The following is a 13,918-nucleotide window of genomic DNA, read 5'->3' on the forward strand; positions in this document are numbered from 1 at the left end:
CGTGGGTTCCGGGGCTGTGCCTAGTGAGGTGGGCCACCAGAGGAGTCGTCCCAGGCCGATGGGGCGGATCCAAAGTTGAGGACCTCAGTCTTGTCTGAGTTCAGCTTCAGTCTGCTGTCCTTCATCCAGTTGGCTACGGCCCTCATTCCTCTGTGGAGGTTAGCTTTGGCAGTGTGGGGTTCTTTGGTGAGGGAAATGATCAGCTGGGTGTCGTCGGCGTAGGAGATGATGTTGAGATTATGTTGCCGTGCGACGTGGACGAGAGGAGCCATGTAGATATTAAATGGTGTTGGGCAGAGGGAGGATCCCTGTGGAACACCGCAGATTATCTCGTGGTTTTTGAGCGGAAGGGTGGGAGGCGGACGCTCTGGGTTCTTTCGGAGAGGAAAGATGTGGTCCAGGCCATGGCCTTTTCTTGAAAGCCGGTGTCCTGGAGACGTGTTGATAGGGTGCGGTGGCAGACTGTGTCAAAGGCTGCTGATAGGTCCAGGAGGATGAGGGCGGCTGTCTCTCCTTTGTCCATCAGGGTCCTGATGTCGTCAGTGGCGGTGATGAGGGCAGTATCGGTGCTGTGGTTGCTGCGAAAGCCGGATTGGGAGGGGTCCAGGATACTGTTGTCTTCAAGGTAGCAGGTTAGCCGTTTGTTGACAATCTTCTGTTACTTTCGCCGGGAACGGGAGCAGGGAGATGGGCCGGAAGTTCTTGAGGGCAGTCGGAGTTGAAGCTTTCGTGGATGTCGGTGATCTTGCGGTAAAAAAAGGGGGCAAGGGAGTCGCACAGGTCTTGCGATGGTGGGATGTCGTTGGTGTTGGAGCTGGGGTTGGAGAGTTCTTTCACGGTGCTGAAGAGCTCTTCGGTATTGTGTGCGTTGTTGTCGATTCGGTCCTTGAAGGCGGTCCTCTTGGCGGACCCGATAAGTTGGTGGTGTCTGCGAGTGGCACTCTTGAGGGCTGTGTGGCTTTCTGGTGTTCGGACGTGGAGCCATTTCTTCTCCAGCTTCCGGCAGGTGTGCTTGGAGGTCCGGAGGTCTTCGGTGAACCATGCGGCTTTCTGGTTGGTGTGGAGGTCTTGAGAGGGGCGAGGGTGTTGGCACAGTCGCTGATCCACTGTATGAGGTTGGTTGCGGCGGTGTCTGGGTCGGTGGGCGGTCTCCAGGTGAGGGTGGTCTTCGGTTGGTCCTCAGTGACCTTGCCCCAGCAGCGGCGCAGCAGCTGTTGGTGCGGTGGTGTGTGGTGGGTTTCCTGAAGGTGAAGTGGACGCATCTGTGGTCGGTCCAGTGGGGTTCGGTGGTGCGGTTATGCCAAGAAGGAAGATTAAAGATACATCTATAGTCTCTGGGTTGATTGTAGTGAAAAGACTGAACCACGCTGTGCCCCCCCATCTGCAGTGTCGATTGCCCGTTGTTGGAAAGTGGGTTATTGGTAGGGGCAAATGTGGGTCTGCCACTGGCAATAATGCCACTAACAGGATAGGACTCAGCGTAGGTCTTAGAAAATTATTCCTATGCTCAACCCTTGGTAACGTGGCTGCGAGCAGACAGGCTTATCTTCAAAGAAAGGTATGTAAAGTATTTAAAAACACCATGTTCGAGGCATGTGGGCTGCTGAATTCATATCTGTGCATAGATCGCCGCCTAGTGTTGGGTCCGAATGATTGCACATGGTTGTCCTGGAAGAGTCTTCGCAGTATCACGAGATAGGTGGCTCCTCCCCTGGACTACAGTGCGCATGGGCATCCTCTCCATCCTCAGATTGTTTTTTTCCGCCATTGGGTTCGGATGTACTTTCTTGACTCAAGTTCGGAATCGAAGTAAAACTCTTTGCGCAAGGCCAAAAGGCCTTCGGGGCGTCAGTATTGTCTTGTTCGGTGCTTATACTTCATCCAGTTCTTCGAACAGGACGTCGAAGGCCGTTTGCCTTTTCGACACCAGGCCCTAACTTCGACGACGATGGAATGGAGCCCGTTCAAGAGATGCCCCGTCTGCAACTCTAAGTACCCTCACATTGATGGGCACCCAGTGTGCAATAAATGTTTATCCCCGGACCACGACGAGGCCAGCTGTATGGCCTGTTTGAAGTTCCGGTCGAAGAAGACGCTTCGGCGTGCCGCACGACAGTCGGCACAGAAAGAGGCGCCTGACCCGGAGAACATCTTTGAGGCCGGTGACTAAGGCGTCTACGAAGAGGATCCTGATCAGCAGTCGGACCCCGAGTCAGAGCGAGATTCTACCTTTGGTATGGACGACGATGAACACTACGTCCATGAAGAAGACTTCGTCGAGGTAGGAGACGACGCAGAGGCAATCGGAGCTGTCGATGACGACTCGAGCGATGAGCAAGGCCCACCCACAATCGCGGGGCCTAATATTGACACCGTGCTCTCTAAGGCTCAGGTCGAGGCATCGCCGGAAGGCCTTAGCTGAGATCATAAGTTACATTCTATAGCCCCGCGTCAAGGCCCGGCTAAGAATAAGTCTACAGAGCCATCGGTCGATCCACAAAAATCGAAACCGAAACCAACAGACAAAATCGAAACCGAAACTGTTGAAGGCAGTCCTCGGATCGACGCCCTCGAGCTCCTCTGCTCCAGTCAAGTCTACCAATGTCATCAACCCTTCGGGGCCACAAGGCGGCGCCGACGCCAGTCTTGACGGTCAAGCACGTCACCCTGACACCATCGACGTCTATGTCCAAACATGGCGACACGGCCAAAGGACTCCAGGCTAAAAAGACTGTCGAACCGACACTTGCAGCCTCAAAGACACTGTTCAGTAAGGCCCTCGAGTCGAAAACAAAACCCGACCCGAAGGACCATGTCGCGTCCAGGACCAAGGCCGTACCTGCTGCGCACCATCAGCTCGAGTCGACGCAAGGCCGCAAGCATGCTGGTGATACATCGAAGCCAAACGGATCGAAGACAATGTCAATCCCTAAGACAGTCGGTTCGTCTCTGGTGCTTCCACCACCAATTAAATACGGACTGCCCCCGACCGCTCGACCCAAAACGCTCGAGCCACAAAGGAGCGCCGAGACCTCCAAAAAGGTATTGGGACCTTCTAAGTCTCAGCCCATTCCGGAGGAGGTAATGTTCCAGGCACCCTCGTATGACAATCAGTCGAAGCTCTTCATCGACTCGGATTCTGGCAGACTCACCATTCACAAAAGGAAAATCGCACCAGAATATCCTTTGGAGTCATACAAAATCCCCCTCAAAAAGAAAAAGGACTCTACCACTCACCTGTTCTCTTTGAACCTGTTCAGTCCTATACACAACATGGTGCAGATTCTCCCACACACAGCAACCAGGATGTGGGAGATGATTATAGATGATATAGTGGGATTTATTTATCATGCTGACGCTGATCAAGGGGAATCTCCGCACTGGACTGACCCGGCTGACCCTGATGATCCCCACACTACGCCAGACACTCAGTCCTATAGTGTCAAAACCTCGCCTACTGAAGACACAGCAGCTTTTAATGCCTTAATTGAAAGAGCGGCCCTCAACCATGATGTTGACATGCACGCAGAGCCAGTGGAGGAGGACTTTCTTTTTGATACTTTCTCCACCTCTGAAAGATCGGCAAAAACACTGCCTATGCTAAAGGGTGTCCTCAAACATGCTACTGACATTTTCAAGGAACCCACAAGGGCAAGGGTTATAAACCCAAGGTTTGAAAGAAAGTATAGGCCTGCGCCTGGGGACCCTATGTACATCAAGGGCCAACTCCCATTGAACTCCCTGGTAGTGGCTAATGCTCGCAAGAGAGCAAACTCTGACAAGTGGTGATGCTCCTCCTACGGACAAAGAATCCAAAATATTAGAAGCTTCTGGTAAATGGGTGGCTGCTCAAGCGGCTAATATTTGGAGGATCTCAAATACACAGGCCCTATTAGCCAGATATGATAGGGCTAACTACAACACGCTAGAACAGCTGATGCAACACCTGTCTGATGCTTACAAAGAGGGAGCAGAAATGCTGATACGGGATGGAAAGTGGATTTCAAATGCATCCATCAAGTGTGCACTTGCTGCAGCAGACACGGCAGCTAGAGCCATCAAGACTAGTGTGATGCTAAGACGTCATGCCTGACTCCGCATCTCTGGTTTTAAAGAGATGTTAAAAGAGCTCTCCTGTATTACATCGACAGGGCGAAAGATTTCAGAAAAACTAAACAACTGTTTGTTGCCTTCTCTCCACAACACAAAGGCAACCCCATTTCCAAATCGGGTATAGCCAGATCGATTAAGTGCATACAAATCTGTTATCAAAAAGCTAATCGCACATTAACAGTTCCACCAAGAGCGCATTCCACACGCAAGTTAGGGGCATCCATGGCTTTCCTAGGTAACATTCCCCTAGAGGATATATGTAGAGCAGCCACATGGTCTACCACACACACATTTACAAAGCATTATTGTGTTGATGTGCACTCCAAACAGCAGGCAGTTGTAGAACAGGCTGTTCTAAAAACACTTTTTCAAACTGCTGCAGCTGGCACAGGCGGCCGCCGTTAATGGAGGGACTGCTATGTATTCTATGCACAGATACTAATTCAGCAGCCCACATGCTTCGAACCGAATATGCTACTTACCAGTATGCATCTGTTCTTGGCATGTAGGGCTGCTGACATTCATATCGCCCGCCCTCCTCCCCGGCGCCTGTAGCAGCTGCAGCACTCAATTACTCTTAGCATGGTCATCACTTACTGTCTTACACTCCATCTCTGCCACAATGGCTAAAAACCATCTGAGTATGGAGTGGATGCCCATGCGCACTGTAGTCCAGGGGAGGAGCCACCTATCTCGTGATACTTCGAAGACTCTTCCAGGACAACAATGTGCGATCATCCGGACCCAACAGTAGGCGGCGATCTATGCACAGATATGAATGTCAGCAGCCCTACATGCCAAGAACAGATGCATACTGGTAAGTAGCATATTCCTTCAGTAAACTAAGACACCCAAAATAAAAATCCAACACCAATTTATAAAAATAGGTAATATTTTTATCTTTTAAATGACAACAAAACGAAAATAATCCACTGTAGGGAACCAGAGATTAATTTTTAAAGATTATTCACTTTCTAGTGCTTAGAAACCAACAGTGCCCCTTTAAGTCATTTTGTTTTCTCTGTCAGGGACACACCTTTATAAATTGTTCTGAAGAATTTTCTCACCACTGTGGTGGGCCGCCTTCAGCATGCAGGGTCCAGTTGGAACACCTTCCTGGTGTTCTGCTTGCAGGTCCCAAAGTATCCAACACACAATCCAAGGTTCTGGAATCTCCAAGAGGGTCCTTGAAAGTGTGAAACTTCAATTCCGCAATCCACTTGAACAAAACCCTTACAAATCCACTGGTACTCCAGGCTTTGATTTCTTTGTTGGGCTGTCCAGGTGAGCTCTGTTAACCTGTAGCTTGCAGGGAGTTTCCACTCTTGAGTCTTTTGGCAGCAAGGTTTCAGATGGTGCAGTCTTCATAGGTCTGGCCTTAGAGTTCCTTGCACACAGCAAAATCTTCAGCAGGGCACTTCTTGCTTCATTCAGTTTCAAGCAGCAGATCTGGAGGGCTCTGCCCCCCTCAGATTCTTATTCAAAATTATCTGGGTCAAGCACCAGGTCACTGCTGACCAATGAGAGCAGGGCAACTCCTCATAGTTATGACCACATCCTGTAGTGTGGCATTATTTTGTCCCGGAGTGCATCATTCTTCCAAATCCATAATGGCTGATTTTTCAGCAAGGAGGTAAGAGCTGGCTAAACACACCCCCTGGGATGCCTTATTTCCATGGACTCTCCCCCTACCATCTGCACATACCTTCCTTAAGCCTAGCCCGGACTCTGAGTCAAGATTGTCAGAGTGAAGCTGAAACCCAGGCCTCCCCTCTGCCTTTGAAGAGCGTAGTTCACGACTCCACCTCCTGGCCTGGCATTCCTATAGAACAGCACCCGGCCCTCCCAGAAACCTGGCTAATCCACTTAACTCTAACAAATCCGGGCAGACCACTGAAAGGCTGAATTTGGACTTACAAAGTCTCATAACTTATTGTATGTACACTTTAGGAGAAATTTAACAATATAATATTGTTGGTTTTACTACGACCATTCTGGGAAGTCTTTGAATGGTCCGGCTAGTCCTCTCCTATCAATATTTATTAATCAATCACTTCCTACCATGTTAACCTATGGGGTTTGCAATGGGGAAAATGACTTGCACCACTTTTCTAGGACCAGGGCTTATAAAACCATATTTTATAAGTATTTCCCTAATTTCTACCGGACCCCCACCTCCTGTGCAACTAGGTGAGACTTCAGGGGTTCTGAATCTGCAGAAATATTGCAGATCATCCTTACCCAATTCTTCTAGCATCAAAGTCGAATTTGAGCACCTCTTTAAGACAATGTGGGGAGTGAAATGTAAAATTTCACTTTACCCAGGCATATAAAAACTCGTTTTATAAGCGCGCTCCTTATATATTACTGACCCCCCCCCCCACCCCTGGGATACCTAGGGGTGGCCCTGGGGGTCCCTAATATGCAAAAACATGGTAGGTTTTTAATTTTTAAGGGCCCCTACCCCCAAAGTCGAGTTTGGGCACAATTTAAGGTTTAAAAGCTGTCCTGGCCACCAGTGCAGCTTTTAAACTGACCTCAGGCTTCAGCACTGCACACATGCTAGTGCAGAAAATCTGCTGGCCTCTAAACTGCCATGCCCCAGGATACTGGAGACTTCTAGGTAGTTTCAATCCCCTGCCCTATTGCACACTAGGGCCTTAGGGGGTAGGTTATGTCAACTACAGGGTACCCCACCATACCATAGTGTACCCTAGTTTATGTTGGGTGTCATAACTGTGTTCTAATGTGTTCCTTTTGGCTTGGCACTGGCCCTGGGCCTGGTTAAACAGAGCCCAGGGTCAGTCAGTTACCACCAGTTCCAGTCAGCAAAAAGTTGAGGGTGCCCAGGGCACAGGATGACTTTGCGACACCCGTAGTACGGACTGTCTTAACCATTTGTGAAGGAGTGGGTTTTCTAAAGTACTGGAATCGCCTTTGAGGTACATTCCTCATGTTACTCACTGTAGTAACTATTACTCGGAGTATAAAAAAGCTTGCTTTTCGTATTGTACGCTTCCTCCATTCTAAAGAGCTGCTTCATGTGAAGAATGTCATGTTCTGCCCATCGTTGCATCTTGATTAAATGTGGCAATGTTTAAAGAGTTTCAATCCTTGAGTCTCACTAGTGCTCCTTGTAAGGGGCCAGGTGTTGTTGTGCTTTTCTCTAATGGTTGGTGCCAATGTCCTCTCTGCAGGACTTGTTGGACAAGGTGGAAGTGTTCCAGAGCCAAGTGCAGCAGGCCCTGAAGGAGCTGCCCCTCCGCGCCTCTCAGCTGCAGGACCTGCTGGAGAGGGGTGGCCGGCTGGGGGTGGACACGCCAGAGATGGGCCTGCTGCAGCAGCAGGTGCGGCAGGCGGAGTGGCAGGACGAGGTGAAGAAGGCACTGACCTCGCCAGCAGAGCAGGTGACCCTGCCGGTGCTGCGCTCCTTGCTGGAAGCAGGGTGCGGCGTGGTGCAGAGTGCAGCGGTGGAGAAGGCCATGGGAGAGCTGCAGGACCTGCTCAGCATCTCGGAGCGCTGGGAGGAGAAGGCTCAGATGTGTCTGGAGGCCAGGTGAGCAGCAGCAGAGTTCATTCATGCAGAGCTCTAATGTACGCTTCTACCTTCTGGTTGCCTTGCAAGGTTTCTTCTTTGCCATTCCACACCCACTCTTCACCTCTTTACAATCATGATCTGCCCTCTCCTCCCCCTATGCATCTATCTTGTCTGCCCTTTCCTCCTCCAGAGTCTCACCCGTCTTCTCTCCATTGCTCTTTTCTGGGTCTGTCCCTCCAGACTGCACAAACATCCAGTCACTCGCTGCCTGTCCATTGTGTACCTTTCGTGGGTTTGGATGCCACTCACTGGTTTGCTTGCTTCTTATGGATAACCTGCCTTCCTCTGTCTTTCTTGTGGAAAACAGGCTCTTCAGGATCTTTTCGACTGTGACTTGTATATTTCAACTGCATGTGTTTTCTAGGTTTCTCCCTCGTGTTCTGCTTGGACCCTCAATTTAATTTAAAAGCTTATAAAGAGCATGAATCTCCCCCAAAGGTGTATCTGTGTGGAGGCAGTATGATAACAGGGCAGTAAACAGTTAAACCACAAAAAGTTCAGTTTTCAGGAGTTTCCTGAAGCACAGATGATCACATCTGACGTGTGAGTTCGATTCCATAGCCGTGGGGCCATAGAAGAAAAGGCTTTGCCTCCTGTACTAGATTTCTTAACACAAGGAATAGTAAGGAGACCTTTCAGCCCAAAGCTTAAGACCCTGACCGGCTGCTAGGGAATACTTTTCTATGCTAAGTAACGAGGTCCTTTGTTTGGCTTTATGAACCATAACATCCCTCCTCTCCCAGCAATGTGCTGTTCCTTTCAGGTAGTTTTTGTATGATTTTTTTCATTCTACATCTTGCATGAAAGCAAAAGATTTGTCACACAATAGGGCTCTTTTGGTGGTGGTTGGGGATTGCTCAGCTGGCATCCCACTGTAAATGTGTACTTAGCATTACATTTTTCCTGGAGACCCATAAATCTGTTCCCTGGGTTACCGCAGAGGACCAGATGGCTGAACTATGTGCAATGTAAATTGGGCCTTGGCTAGTGCTTCCCTTACATTACGCTAACTTGTTCTGTTCAAATTCTGCTTTCATTCCTTAGTGAAAAGTATTTTGAAAAATAAACCATGCTATTTAATGAGCATGTAAATAAAGAATTCAGTGAACAGTTTTGAGATACTGTACAATATGTTTACTTTTCCTCTAGTATTTTTAAATGTTTAATGCTGCACAGACAACAGTGGCAAAATCAACAGCTCGGCACACGCGTTATGAAGGCGTGACCTATTGGCTTTGCCTCTGCTTGTTCACTTAATCTTGTAGGAATCTCCGTGTCCTGTAAGCTCTGCCTCCCAATCCATCCAGCTCTGCAGTCAGACCTTCATCTCTGCCGTCGCCAGTGCTCCTATTTGTATCCCTGTAAGAGTTTGGAAACTGAGCTCCGAAGCTTGAGGCAGATTCTCAGCTGTGCCTTTCTCTGCTTCGTCCACCTGTCATTCGTCTGTTCTCCCTACTCTGTGGAGCACTTATTTATAATGTCCTCTTTGGATCCGAACAGGCTGCCCTTTGCATATTCATTTTATTTCGGACACGGTTGGGAAATTCTATTTGATTTTGCGGATTCTTGTCCTTTACTTAAGTGCCTGTAAAACGGTAAAAAGCCAAACTGCCCTCTCCATTTCTATTCCATCCTCTTCCAACTATCCCATCATTTCTTCTCTCATTTCTGCTTACTTCTCTTCTTTTCCAGGCAGAAGCACCCTCCTGCCACCCTGGAGACCATCATTAAGGAGGCAGAGACCATCCCTGTGCACCTTCCGAACATCATGGCACTAAAGGAGGCCTTGTCCAAAGCACAGGCATGGATTGCCGACATGGAGGAAATCCAGGTAAGCAAGAGCGGTCAATGAGCGGCACTGTTCAGCACAAGCATATGAGACTTGAGTTCTCCAGAGGCTAAAGTCCCATTGGTAGGCCCTTGATGTCATGGGCTGCTGAGCGAGAGCGTGTGAGGGTGATCCCTTTGTCATGGGCTGCTGAGCGTGTGAGGGTGATCCCTTGATGTCATGGGCTGCTGCAGCGAGAGCGTGTGAGGGTGATCCCTTGATGTCATGGGCTGCCGAGCGAGAGCGTGTGAGGGTGATCCCTTTATGTCATGGGCTGCTGAGCGAGAGCGTGTGAGGGTGATCCCTTTATGTCATGGGCTGCTGCAGCGAGAGCGTGTGAGGGTGATCCCTTTATGTCATGGGCTGCTGCAGCGAGAGCGTGTGAGGGTGATCCATTGATGTCATGAGCTGCTGCAGCGAGAGCATGTGTGATCCCTTGATGTGATACACTGCTGTAGCGAGATCATGTGTGATCCCCTAAGTCATGGGCTGCTGCAGCAAGAGCGTGTGAGGGTGATCCCTTGATGTCACGGGCTGCTGCTGTGAGAGCATGTGTGATCCCTTGATGTCACGAGCTGCTGCAGTGAGAGCGTGTGTGATCCCTTGATGTGATGGGCTAATGCAGCGAGAGCGTGTGTGATCTCTTGATGTGATGGGCTGCTGCAGCGAGAGCGTGTGAGGGTGATCCCTTGATGTCACGGGCTTCTGCAGTGAGAGCATGTGTGATCCCTTGATGTCACGAGCTGCTGCAGTGAGAGCGTGTGTGATCCCTTGATGTGATGGGCTAATGCAGCGAGAGCGTGTGTGATCCCTTGATGTGATGGGCTGCTGCAGCGAGAGCATGTGAGGGTGATCCCTTGATGTCACTGGCTGCTGCTGCGAGAGCATGTGTGATCCCTTGATGTGATACACTGCTGTAGCGAGATCATGTGTGATCCCCTAAGTCATGGGCTGCTGCAGCAAGAGCGTGTGAGGGTGATCCCTTGATGTCACGGGCTGCTGCTGTGAGAGCATGTGTGATCCCTTGATGTCACGAGCTGCTGCAGTGAGAGCGTGTGTGATCCCTTGATGTGATGGGCTAATGCAGCGAGAGCGTGTGTGATCCCTTGATGTGATGGGCTGCTGCAGCGAGAGCATGTGAGGGTGATCCCTTGATGTCACTGGCTGCTGCTGCGAGAGTGTGTGAGGGTGATCCATTGATGTCATGAGCTGCTGCAGCGAGAGCATGTGTGATCCCTTGATGTGATACACTGCTGTAGCGAGATCATGTGTGATCCCCTAAGTCATGGGCTGCTGCAGCGAGAGCGTGTGAGGGTGATCCCTTGATGTCACGAGCTGCTGCAGTGAGAGCGTGTGTGATCCCTTGATGTGATGGGCTAATGCAGCGAGAGCGTGTGTGATCCCTTGATGTGATGGGCTAATGCAGCGAGAGCGTGTGAGGGTGATCCCTTTGTCATTGGCTGCTGCAGCGAGAGCGTGTGCGGGTGATCCCTTGATGTCATGGGCTGCTGCTGCGAGAGCATGTGTGATCCCTTGATGTGATACACTGCTGTAGCGAGATCATGTGTGATCCCCTAAGTCATGGGCTGCTGCAGCAAGAGCGTGTGAGGGTGATCCCTTGATGTCACGGGCTGCTGCTGTGAGAGCATGTGTGATCCCTTGATGTCACGAGCTGCTGCAGTGAGAGCGTGTGTGATCCCTTGATGTGATGGGCTAATGCAGCGAGAGCGTGTGTGATCCCTTGATGTGATGGGCTGCTGCAGCGAGAGCATGTGAGGGTGATCCCTTGATGTCACTGGCTGCTGCTGCGAGAGTGTGTGAGGGTGATCCATTGATGTCATGAGCTGCTGCAGCGAGAGCATGTGTGATCCCTTGATGTGATACACTGCTGTAGCGAGATCATGTGTGATCCCCTAAGTCATGGGCTGCTGCAGCGAGAGCGTGTGAGGGTGATCCCTTGATGTCACGAGCTGCTGCAGTGAGAGCGTGTGTGATCCCTTGATGTGATGGGCTAATGCAGCGAGAGCGTGTGTGATCCCTTGATGTGATGGGCTAATGCAGCGAGAGCGTGTGAGGGTGATCCCTTTGTCATTGGCTGCTGCAGCGAGAGCGTGTGAGGGTGATCCCTTGATGTCATGGGCTGCTGCAGCGAGAGCGTGTGAGCATGATCCCTTGATGTCATGGGCTGCTGCAGCGAGAGCGTGTGAGGGTGATCCCTTGATGTCATGGGCTGCTGAGCGAGAGCGTGTGAGGGTGATCCCTTTATGTCATGGGCTGCTGAGCGAGAGCGTGTGAGGGTGATCCCTTTATGTCATGGGCTGCTGCAGCGAGAGCGTGTGAGGGTGATCCCTTTATGTCATGGGCTGCTGCAGCGAGAGCGTGTGAGGGTGATCCCTTGATGTCACGGGCTGCTGCAGCGAGAGCGTGTGAGGGTGATCCCTTGATGTCACGAGCTGCTGCAGCGAGTGCGTGTGCGATCCCTTGATGTGATGGGCTAATGCAGCGAGAGCGTGTGTGATCCCTTGATGTGATGTGCTGATGCAGCGAGAGCGTGTGTGATCCCTTGATGTGATGGGCTAATGCAGCGAGAGCGTGTGTGATCCCTTGATGTGATGGGCTAATGCAGCGAGAGCGTGTGAGGGGGATCCCTTTGTCATGGGCTGCTGCAGTGAGAGCGTGTGAGGGTGATACCTTGATGTCACGGGCTGCTGCAGTGAGAGCGTGTGTGATCCCTTGATGTCACGGGCTGCTGCAGTGAGAGCGTGTGAGGGTGATACCTTGAAGTCATGGTCTGCTGCAGCAAGAGCGTGTGAGGGTGATACCTTGATGTCACGAGCTGCTGCTGTGAGAGCATGTGTGATCCCTTGATGTCACGGGCTGCTGCTGTGAGAGCATGTGTGATCCCTTGATGTGATGGGCTAATGCAGCGAGAGCGTGTGTGATCCCTTGATGTGATGGGCTAATGCAGCGAGAGCGTGTGTGATCCCTTGATGTGATGGGCTAATGCAGCGAGAGCGTGTGTGATCCCTTGATGTGATGGGCTAATGCAGCGAGAGCGTGTGTGATCCCTTGATGTGATGGGCTAATGCAGCGAGAGCGTGTGTGATCCCTTGATGTGATGGGCTAATGCAGCAAGAGCGTGTGTGATCCTTTGATGTGATGGGCTAATGCAGCGAGAGCGTGTGTGATCCCTTGATGTGATGGGCTAATGCAGCGAGAGCGTGTGAGGGGGATCCCTTTGTCATGGGCTGCTGCAGTGAGAGCGTGTGAGGGTGATACCTTGATGTCACGGGCTGCTGCAGTGAGAGCGTGTGTGATCCCTTGATGTCACGGGCTGCTGCAGTGAGAGCGTGTGAGGGTGATACCTTGAAGTCATGGTCTGCTGCAGCAAGAGCGTGTGAGGGTGATACCTTGATGTCACGAGCTGCTGCTGTGAGAGCATGTGTGATCCCTTGATGTCACGGGCTGCTGCTGTGAGAGCATGTGTGATCCCTTGATGTGATGGGCTAATGCAGCGAGAGCGTGTGTGATCCCTTGATGTGATGGGCTAATGCAGCGAGAGCGTGTGTGATCCCTTGATGTGATGGGCTAATGCAGCGAGAGCGTGTGTGATCCCTTGATGTGATGGGCTAATGCAGCGAGAGCGTGTGTGATCCCTTGATGTGATGGGCTAATGCAGCGAGAGCGTGTGTGATCCCTTGATGTGATGGGCTAATGCAGCAAGAGCGTGTGTGATCCTTTGATGTGATGGGCTGCTGCAGCGAGAGCGTGTGAGGGTGATCCCTTGATGTCACGGGCTTCTGCAGTGAGAGCGTGTGTGATCCCTTGATGTGATGGGCTGCTGCAGCGAGAGCATGTGAGGGTGATCCCTTGATGCATGGTCTGCTGCAGCAAGAGCGTGTGAGGGTGATGTTCGAGGCATGTGGGCTGCTGAATTCATATCTGTGCATAGATCGCCGCCTAGTGTTGGGTCCGGATGATTGCACATTGTTGTCCTGGAAGAGGCTTCGAAGTATCACGAGATAGGTGGCTCCTCCCCTGGACTACAGTGCGCATGGGCATCGCCTCCATCCCCAGATTGTTTTTTTCCGCCATTGGGTTCGGATGTGTTTCGGTTCCCTCTGTCGGAACCGATAGTTGTTCAACTTCTACTCGAGACCAAAAGGTCTTTAGGCTGGGCGTCGGTATAGTTGCGTTCGGGTTTCTTATCTGACTCTCAGCTCCGAACTCTTGCTACCCTTCCGCGTGCTTTCGGCGCGGACGGGCCTACACTACATTTCTGCTATGGAGCGGACACCGTTTAAGAAGTGCCCGGTGTGTAACTCCAAATATTCACACCTTGACGTGCACCCCGTGTGCAATACATGCTTGTCACCGGA

General features: G+C 51.1%; 1 protein-coding gene across 4 annotated transcripts in view; it reads left to right on the forward strand.

Annotated features, from left to right (window-relative positions):
• Window positions 1-13,918, forward strand: part of KDM5C (lysine demethylase 5C) — a 466,536-nt gene that overhangs the window by 257,272 nt on the left and 195,346 nt on the right. For all 4 annotated transcript variants that reach the window (XM_086940146.1, XM_086940145.1, XM_086940147.1 and 1 more), the window contains 2 exons: window positions 7,311-7,669; window positions 9,404-9,542. In XM_086940146.1, the coding sequence (XP_086796272.1) occupies window positions 7,311-7,669; window positions 9,404-9,542 (498 nt within the window). The remainder of the gene's footprint in view (window positions 1-7,310; window positions 7,670-9,403; window positions 9,543-13,918) is intronic.

Source organism: Lissotriton vulgaris, chromosome 10 (genome assembly GCF_964263255.1).
Source record: "Lissotriton vulgaris chromosome 10, aLisVul1.2, whole genome shotgun sequence".
Taxonomy (NCBI): Eukaryota; Metazoa; Chordata; class Amphibia; order Caudata; family Salamandridae; genus Lissotriton; species Lissotriton vulgaris.